Source organism: Eleutherodactylus coqui, chromosome 1 (assembly GCF_035609145.1).
Source record: "Eleutherodactylus coqui strain aEleCoq1 chromosome 1, aEleCoq1.hap1, whole genome shotgun sequence".
In the NCBI taxonomy this organism is placed as follows: domain Eukaryota; kingdom Metazoa; phylum Chordata; class Amphibia; order Anura; family Eleutherodactylidae; genus Eleutherodactylus; species Eleutherodactylus coqui.
This window is the reverse complement of record NC_089837.1, coordinates 197,634,188-197,644,046: the sequence shown is the minus strand read 5'-3', so window position 1 is coordinate 197,644,046 and position 9,859 is coordinate 197,634,188. Positions and strand designations below refer to the sequence as shown.

Here is a 9,859-nt window from a genome sequence, read left to right as displayed (position 1 = left end):
CATTGAAAAGGATGGATTCTTTTCCAGCGTTATTTCTGTGAACCTCGCAACGCACAGAAATCATGCAAGAAAAATCACCTGTGCAAGTGCATTCTCACATATAACTCGTGTTTTTCTCACCCATGTAAATACAGCCTAATTGCACCTTCCACAAGCTTGTGACATGTCAGAGAGGTATGTCAAAAAATGTTATCACTGGAAGTCTCGCTGCCTAATTGCTAGAAAAAAGGAGACACAGCGCTGACCTGAACACTGTGCCCTTTCAGCTGTCTTCACTACTTTGAGGTTTCTCATGACAGCTAAAGATGGCAGCATAGAACTCTATACACATCATGAGGCCGTCCTCCGCTGCCCGGAGGAGCCAAAAAGCAGCTGAGATAGCCGAAGAGGCTATCCCCCATCTAGCGATCAGCGGGAGTCTGAGCTGTGGGACTCCCGCTGATCAAAACTTTTGACTTGTCTCTGGCATGTCAAGAGTTTGTGAAAAGTGTAGCTACTTTATAAGGGAAGAGTGGAAGACATTGGAGATGGGTGTGGATGTGGGGTGCTTTTCTGCTTCCTGGTCCTAGGAGGGGCTATAAGCAATCTTTTAGCTGGTGTGGATATGGAGGATAAATATAAAGAAAAAGAAAAATGCTATGGGTATTTGAAAGTACAATACATTATATATATATATATATAGTGAATGCTGTAAAAAGCTAGGTGTTTATTGGTTGTTTAGAATTCATGGGGTACTCTTGGAAGAGGCCATGAAGATACATGGGGATCTGACTCACCGCACTTCTGCAGATCAGCATTGTTAAGGGCTGAGGTAGTGCAGTGTGGGACAGAACTGTTGTAAACTGCAATACCAGAAACTATACACTGCTAAAAGTATAGAGATGTGCCCAGTAAACAGTGAAGTGACACCAACAGTCAGATTTCCACCAATCTAATATGGATAGCCCATTTACACGGGACGATTATCGCTCAGAGTTGTTTAAACTCCCGCGCTCCTGTGTATATGCATGCAGAGAACTGAACGACTGCCTGCTTACAGTGAATAGAGGCAGTGGTGGGGAGAGTGCTTGCCGGCCACCCCGCCTCCATGCTGGCTGCGCTCTGAGCGATATTTGCTCCTGTGTAACAGCACAGGAGGAGCATCACTGGGACACGCTGTCGGGCATCGTATGCCCAACAGCTCACCCCGTGTAAGTGGGGCTTAATCAAGTCTTTATGACACATTATCCCATTCAGACACAAGGACCACATTACAGACAGACAGGGGAGGCCAAATTATTTTATTTAATTTAACAATAGCCAATTGAAGTGGCGGATGCGATTTTCTTCTGTCATACAATCATTACAGACTCATGTTGGGAAAAGATCTGATTCCCAGTTGTAACTTGTGCAGTGCTTTACAACTGTGACAAAAGTGCATTAACGAGAGATCCTCATCTTAGTAAACAGTAGGACTTTCTTCAACTGCTGAATTGGATAAAACCGCTGCAATGCTGATGCAGCCTACAAAGTACTTCCGCTTTTATGCCAGGGGTGAAATGCTAAAAAATTTGGGTATTGATTATAGTAATCCGAGATTCATAAAAGGGAAGTCGTCTTTGTTTTCATTTGACTATAGAGAAACCTTGTCACCTTAAAGTATAAAACACAGAGGTTTCTTCAGCCAGGTCAAAATACATACCTTTATAACAAAACTAAAAATTTACTTGGAGTATAAACGAGGATATACACATATTACACTGTGTACACTATTTACACAACCATACAAAATATAATACTAGAGTTCTGTACAGAAATGGAAAATGCAAGGTCCACTTAAAAGGGAACCCGTCACGTCCCCACAGAACCATACACTAAGTTCTGGTGCCGTTAGCGGGCGTGACAGGGAGCCGGGGATGGACTTTATTATACAAACCCGATCCTGCACTGTCACCTTCTGAAGATCGCGTGGCATTGGAAAGCCTGACTCTTTTCAGAGTCCCATGTGCGCACTCTCCTGTAGAAGTCTATGGGAGAAGCGCACACACGGGACTCTGAAGCGTCAGATTTTCCAGTGCCACGTAATCTTCGGAAGGCGAGAACGCCGAAACGTGGGTGAATATAAAAACAAATTCATCACCCGGCTCCCTGTCGCGTCCCCTAACAGCACCGTAACTTAGTTTATAGCTCTGTGGGGACGTGACAGGTTCCCTTTAAGTTCCTGCACAAAAAGAAAGTTCCAAACTTGGAAAAATGCTGGGCATGGTGATTGGGGCTATAACAAAATGTTCATTAAAAGAGGGCTTCAAGCACAACTGTGGACTACAGCTGGACTTTCAATAGGGTTTTCAGGTGATGTGTCATTTGCTCCTTGGATTGGTCGGACAGCTGACCAGTTATGCCCATCCAGTGGCTTGGAGGCTTCGGGAGCACACTTGGGGATGGTGGATCACTAAACTTTGCTCCTGCATAGTTAATCTCTTTGTCTATTTCATCCCAAGTATACCCTTCCTTCTTCATTTTGATATGTTGGACATTTTCAGCGCTTGCTAAAGGTTTCTTCTCAGTTTTCTGAACAGACCTGTTTGAGAGCTCAGAGTCAGTGTGAAGCCTTTCAGTCTTTTTGGGGGAACTGCTCTTTATGGACTGACTTTTACATTTATTTTGCTGTTTGTGGAGATTCCGTTGCTCACAACGGTGTGCTGCCGGGCTGTGGGAGGTATTGTTCTTCTCCGATTTAACAATCTTCTTGTCAGTCTTCGATCTGGTTTTTAACACCTATTTAGAAAACAGAATTTAAGTTTACATGGGATATTTCAGAGTAAATTACATACATGTTACACCCTTCTCAACATTGTCCCATGTCTAAGTGCTGCGCTCTGCATTATGGCTTCAATGTTTGGATTCTTCAACCCCCAAAAGGTTTCCATACCTCAGTAATAAAAGGAATTGCTCTAATGCCCTGGATATGGGGTGCTTCCTCCATGTGAAGCCGTCTATAACATTTCCTAATCTACCAGGACATGGAGGTTCCAGAAGACTCCACACCCCGATGCCAGGAATGTCAGACTTGTTATCCATCCGAATGTGAGGGGCAGCATTAGTTAATGAAAGGGCATCGATCACCTCCGAGCGGCATAGGGTAGCGAGAGGCACGCCTGTTACAGTAAGTTCTTGGAAACATACTTTAATAGTAGCAGTGCTCACATCGTGCTGGAAGGAAGTAGCCCACAACATTCATGCACACTCAAGCTAACCCCACCCTCTGGCCACTGATGGACAGCTGCCCAACATCCAGAAGGCAGAGCTAGCCCCGCGGCTAATGAATATTCCAGACTCCTTCCTACCAGAGTGATGTTGGGTAAGGAGGGTTTCACACACAATTCAGCCTCATTTTACAAAACTCTACAGCAACCAATCACAGTGCACCTTTCATGTTAGCAGAGCAATTTAAGAATTGAAAGCTGAGCTGTGATTGGTTGCTGTGGACAACAAAGAGTTTTGTAAAATGTTTTTCAGAAAAGCAGCTTAAGTTTTTCACACACTTTTTGAGCCGAGGCCAGAAGTAGTTTTATAAGGCATGAGAGCTTTAAAGGAAAAGGTAAAGGAAAGGGTGCATTATGGGAAAATATAAAGGAAAGGGTGGATTATGGGAAAATATAAAGGAAAGGGTGGATTATGGGAAATATAAAGGAAAGGGTGCATTATGGGAAATATAAAAGAAAGGGTGCATTATGGGAAAATATAAAGGAAAGGGTGGATTATGGGAAATATAAAGGAAAGGGTGCATTATGGGAAATATAAAGGAAAGGGTGCATTATGGGAAATATAAAGGGAGGATGTATTATGGGAAATATGAAGGGAGGATGCATTATGGGAGATAGGAAGGATGCATATTTCTCATTGGATCCACTTCTGGTTTTGGATCAAAAACCTGCAGTGGAGTTAACTCTAAGGCCTCATGTCCACGGGGAAAATCAGATCCGCTGCAGATTCTACATGTAGAATCTGCAGCGGGTCCCTCCTGCCCCGCGGACATGAGCGCTGAAAATGCAAATAAATGAGAATAAACTCACCTCCCATCCGCTCCGTTTCTTCTCTTCGCGGCGGCGTCATCTTCTCTCGTCGCGGCCGGATCTTCATTCTTCGGCTCGGCGGATGTGCACGATGACGTCGGTGACGTGCCCCGCGCATGCGCCGGGCCGAAGCAAAATGATCCGGCCGCGGCTGAGAGAAGATGGCGCCGCGGAGACGAGAAGAACCGGAGCGGGTGAGTAAAATATGATTTTTGTGTCCCGCGGATCCGGACGGCTTCCATAGGCTTCAATAGAAGCCCGCGGGAGCCGTCCCCGCGGGAGCCCCGCATGAAAATGGAGCATGGTCCAGATTTTTCCATGCTCCATTTTTTTTTAAATGCCTTTTATTGACGATCCGCGGGTATTTATCTACCCGCGGGTGGTCAATGCATCCCTATGGGATGCGGATCCGCATGCGGGAGATCCGCTGCGGATTTTAAATAACATTTTGCCCGTGGACATGAGCCCTAAAGCTGCTGTGTGCGGCCCCCCTGCAGGTGCCGACGGACTCCCTTTGTATTAGATTTTTCGTTAAACATGAAGAACTTTCCCATTGTTGTCCATTTCTACACTTCCTGACTTCAGGGATATGCAGAGCAGGTAAAAATGAAAGCAGCATGATTGGGTTTGGGGAACAGAAGTGGGAGCAGCTTGCATGAGACACCCGGCTGTGTCCCATCTCCATGGAGTCTGCTGATTACATTGTCCTGGGCTGCTCTAACACTTGCGCCAGGGGTCCCGTCTTGCTGCTCTGTTTGGGGAGTAGGAAAGGGGAATCCCCGTGGCCAAAGGGGATTTATCTTACGACAGAACTGAACGGACCCCACTGACTATAATGGGGTCCGTTTGGTTTCCACCCTCATCTACCAGCTCTATTTCTGCCGCTATTTTACTCCGGATCTGCAACAGAACTTGCGAACAGAGATTCCAGTGCAGCTGTGACCGGCGCTATTCTTGTCTGTGAATACTGGTGGGAGCAGCCATTCTTTATTCACACAAGCTATTAATCTGCATGAAAAATCAGCTGTCAGAACAGCCTCACAGACAATTGGGGAGCGGTGTGAACGGGTAGGAGGCCGTGTGACTGCGCCCTGACCCCATGTACACTAAGTTATGGCGGGATATAGAAATAATGACACGCAGCATAAGTAACTGTTAGAGGCTCTTACTGGTAACATGGCCGAGGGGTTAAAAGGTGGATTTATAAAACTACTACAGGGAGAAAACAAAATCACAATTCCATGCAGCCATATGTATACTCTGAATATACCAGGTTTGCCTGAAAATAAGACAGGGTCTTATATTACTTTTTGTCCCCAAAGAGGTGCTATGGCTTACTTACACAGCAGGCTGGGTCCTGGTCCCTCCAGCTGCTCTCCGGCCCCCGCAGTCCTCGGCCGCTCACACAAGATCACTTTCTGGGATTTATAAATTCTGACTCTGCGAAGCGATGGCTGTGATTGGTTCTTCCAATGCTGCATTAATTGGTTGAGCAGCAGTACTTGAAGAACCAATCACAGCCATCGCTTCATGAAGGTGGGATTTATGAATCCTGTAACCAGGAAATGACCCTGTTTGGTGGCTGAGGACTGTAAGAACCGCGTCAGGGCTCTGAAAAGCAGCAGGAAGGACCTGGACTGAGCCTGTTGGGCAAGTGAGTCAGCTGACCCTGAAAAGTGCTGTAAAAATGAAGCAATTTTTCATGCACTCCTGTTTACTTTTTTTAAGCAACTAGGGCTTATTTTCAGAGTGGGGCTTATATTTCAAGCCTGCCCAAAAACCCTACTAGGGCTTATTTCCAGGGAAGCAGGGTATATCCAAACTGAAGTAGTCTGGGACACACCTACTGTCTCATGATTGGCTCAGGGTGCCTCTTTTGCTGATCACATGTCCCACACAAACCCAAACTAGGCCTAGTCACAGATCAGCTCTGTCCTGAGTGTAGACCCCCATGCTCAACCATCCTGAGGTCAGCAATAGCATCTGCATGGAAAGCCCCTTTAACCCCTTAACGACACTGAACGTACAGTTACATGCCGTGTGTTCGGGGGTTGTATGGAGGAGGATCAGGGGCCGATCCTGCCCCATACAATGCAGGTGATGGCCGTTTCATACAGCTGACACCCGCCGGCAACAACTGCGATCAGCATCAATGCTGGTTGTGGCTGTCAACTCTTTAAATGCTGCTATCAGTTTAAGTACGGCTGCAGACTGTGCTATTCGTCCGTTAAAAAAAAAAACTGCAAACAGAGTTTTCCATTTTTTTAAAACCCCAATTGAAATTAATATTTAAAAAAAAAAAAACAGATACTTTTTTTCAGTTTTAATTCTGCTCCTCTGCCCTCCAAAAAGAAGAGCCGGAATGCCCAAACGCAGATGTGAAGGCGGCCTTAGTACGTGCGGGGGAGGGGTTACATAGCAGCCAGATCTGGGACAACCCCTCTAGCGAGCAATGGTCAGGTGACCCCTGTCATGTAGGTCAGTAGGTGGGCAGTAATAAGTGGTCAGGTGACCAGTGTCATGTAAGTCTGTGGGTGGGCAGTAATGAGTCGTCAGGTGACCAGTGTCCTGTAGGTGGGTGGTAATAAGTAGTCAGGTGACCAGTGTCATGTAAGTCTGTGGGTGGGCAGTAATAAGCGGTCAGGTGACCAGTTATGCAGGTGGGCGGTAATTAGTGGTCAGGTGACCAGTGTCCTGTAGGTGGGCGGTAATGAGTGGTCAGGTGACCAGTGTCCTGTAGGTGGGCGGTAATGAGTGGTCAGGTGACCAGTGTCCTGTAGGTGGGCGGTAATGAGTGGTCAGGTGACCAGTGTCCTGTAGGTGGGTGGTAATGAGTGGTCAGGTGACCAGTGTCCTGTAGGTGGGCGGTAATGAGTGGTCAGGTGACCAGTGTCCTGTAGGTGGGCGGTAATGAGTGGTCAGGTGACCAGTGTCCTGTAGGTGGGTGGTAATGAGTGGTCAGGTGACCAGTGTCCTGTAGGTGGGCGGTAATGAGTGGTCAGGTGATCAGTGTCATGTAGGGGGGCGGTACGTGCTCCGGCCCCTCCCCTCGGGGTATTATGGCGGGAGGTCTGACGACGCACCTCTCTCCGGCGCTGCCGGTACTGGGCCACTCTGGCGGCCTGCGGCTCCCCCGGCCCCGGACTGGGGCTCCTGCCCGCGGGCTCCCCGGCCCGGCTCTGCAGCGGGTTGTGATGGGTTCTGGTGGGGAAGGGGGTGGAGCGGACTTTATTCTTCCTCCTCTTCCTGCGGCCGCAGCTCCTGGCTCTGCTCACACTGCTCCTGCGGCCGGCCTCTGACATGGTGGCCCCGCGGGGTCTCCGTCCGGTTGTTGCCGATCCGCCCGGTGCCGACAATCCCGGGCTGTGGCGCCGCACAAGATGTCGGCTCCGGCCTCCGGATCACTGTTGTGTTTGTGTTGGAGGCTCCGCCTCCGCGCGCTCCCGCCAGGCATCAGGCGCGGCCCCGCTGCCCGTGAGGTAATGCTGGCGCTGCTGCAGTCTGGTGCGCCCCCTGCCGGCCGCCGCTGCTGGAAGACGGGAGAATCAAGAACGTCTCTTGTCTGGGACTCGTGAAATCATCATGTCTCTGTAGACAGACCCGACCTAAGATACTGAGCTGCGCCCCTAGAGGGGGCTGTCAGGAGGCTCATGCTGGCCGGACCCCGAGATGCCAGCTGCCCAATGGGGACTTCTCATCCTCAGAGTTTGGCCAGTATGAGCCGGATGACACAATCATGTAAAAGAATACTGTGAACTGATGAGCTGTCCTCTGAATAGGCCATCAGTAGTAGGATGGGGGTCCGCCGCTTGGGACCCCCGGCCATCAGATGTCATCAGTGGGAGCGCCGGCTTCACTGCCATTGGGATCAGTGTGAGTGCGGAGCGTCTCTTCCACTTCCTGCTACGCTGGTCAGGATGTCCATAGCAGGAGGTGGAAGGGCCGCTCCGCGCTCACACTGACCCAATGGCAGTGAAGCCGGTGCTCCCACTGCTGACGACCCTCAGCAAGCTGGCTGATCAGCTACTGGATGGGGGTCCCGTGCGGCGGACCCCTGTCTATCAACTACTCATCAGTTCAAGAAGCCCGAATCCCCCTGTAAATGGTGCCAGCCGTAGAGGCCGTATCGCTGTAACGTGAAGACGGGGCCGCTCACCGTGCACTTTCTAACTGTAATGCTGTCTTTGTTGCCCGTAGCAACCAATCAGAGCTCAGCTTTTATTTTATCACAGTTCCCAGAATTAAAAGCTGAGCTGTGATTGGTTGCTATGGGCAACAGACAGTGTTCGACATTTTTGATAAATGAGGCCCTTTGTCTCCTTTAGGGCTCGTTCACACGAGTGCTGTGGGCGGCATTAGAGGCGTGTGAAAAGATCGCAGCTATACTGCACTAAAGATGGCGTGAACGGGTGACTCCCAGCTATTGGAATTAGCCCGTTCACACAATCAGAGGTGCGTGTTATCCAGCTCCCATAGGGGTCTATGGAAACTGCTGCGCAGCTCACACCAAAGATAGGTCAGGTCCTATCTGTTCACGGACCCGAGGCTGGATTCATACGGGTGTATATTGGCAGGGTTTTCATGCCCGGCCGATATACGCTGCCCCTCTGATGCATTGGCTTACAATGCATCAGTGCACATGGATGTATTCCGGCGGCGTAAAAGTGCCCGGCCGGCCAAGATAGTGCATTTCAGCTTTTACGCTGGCAGTGGCTGCATAGACTCCTATTAGAGCCTATGACAGCTGCCGGAGAAGGGAGGTGGGAGAGAGTTTAACAGCGTGACTGCTAAACTCCCACCGCTTGCCCTGCTCCTCTCCTTGCCGGCTGTTTGCAATGGGTGGGGGTGGGGCTAAGATGCACCCTCGTCCCGCCCCTCCCATTGCTGGCTGTGACAAGGCGTGGGAGCTTAGCCCTGTAGCTCCTGCCCCGTCCTGCCTCTTTCCCTTGCAGAGAGTCGGGAAAGGGGAGAACAGCTCAGCAGAGCTAAACGGTCTCCCCCTCCCAACGGCACTGCGGGCTCGGCGTATATGTGCCAGGCCCCTGCTTTCTGAAAGGCACACAAACGATAGATTTGGACGTACAGAACAGGAAGTGTTTGCAGAAGTGACTGATTCTTTAGGCCAAACACATTACTTTATAAATTCCTTAGTAGCTGGCCTATTCTGCATATTAATGACCTGACCAAGCAACCTTTGTTTTCGCGATTGCATTCCAAGAGCCGTAACATTTTTATTTTTTGGCAACATCACTGTATTGAGGGCTTCTTGCTTAACGTGCCTATGAGGACTGGATATTATATCGGAATGGGTGCCAAGCCTGTATGTAAAGGCCCATTTACACTAAGATGATCACTCAAAATTCACTCAAACGATAGTTGAGCGGTTCCTGGTCACGAGATCGCCTTGGCGATCACGTAAAAGTAAAAAAAAAGTTGAAGTTTCATCTCCCCTCACCAATGTAATAGATGAAACTTCTTACCGGAGGTCTCCACATTTGAACCCCGATGCGCTCCTCCTCCACGGACCTTACCTGGATTCTGCGCATTTGCCCGTCAGCAAAATGCCAGACACATTCGCAGGAGCCGGGGAGCCCAGGAAATTTAAAATCTCCTTATTCCCAGCTACCAACGGTCGCCGAGAGCCTGGAGCAGTGACTGGTGGCCTGTTGAGCGGTCCCCGATCACATGATGAAAAGGTATCAATCTACCTTAGGCTGGTATCACGTGACCGGATAGGAATTACGGATTCCACATGCATTTAATCCGCGGTACTAAGCGGATCAATCAAATGCACTGGGTTACAC

General features: G+C 49.2%; 1 protein-coding gene across 1 annotated transcript; it reads right to left on the bottom strand.

The window, feature by feature from the left end:
* Nucleotides 1-1,263: 1,263 nt before the first annotated feature.
* PNRC1 (proline rich nuclear receptor coactivator 1) lies at nucleotides 1,264-7,498 on the bottom strand. The gene is made up of 2 exons (XM_066605254.1): nucleotides 7,139-7,498; nucleotides 1,264-2,757 (listed from the first exon to the last, which is right to left on the bottom strand). Exons 1-2 carry the CDS (start codon nucleotides 7,355-7,357, stop codon nucleotides 2,302-2,304), a joined length of 675 nt encoding a protein of 224 aa, XP_066461351.1. The 5' UTR covers nucleotides 7,358-7,498; the 3' UTR covers nucleotides 1,264-2,301.
* Nucleotides 7,499-9,859: the final 2,361 nt, after the last annotated feature.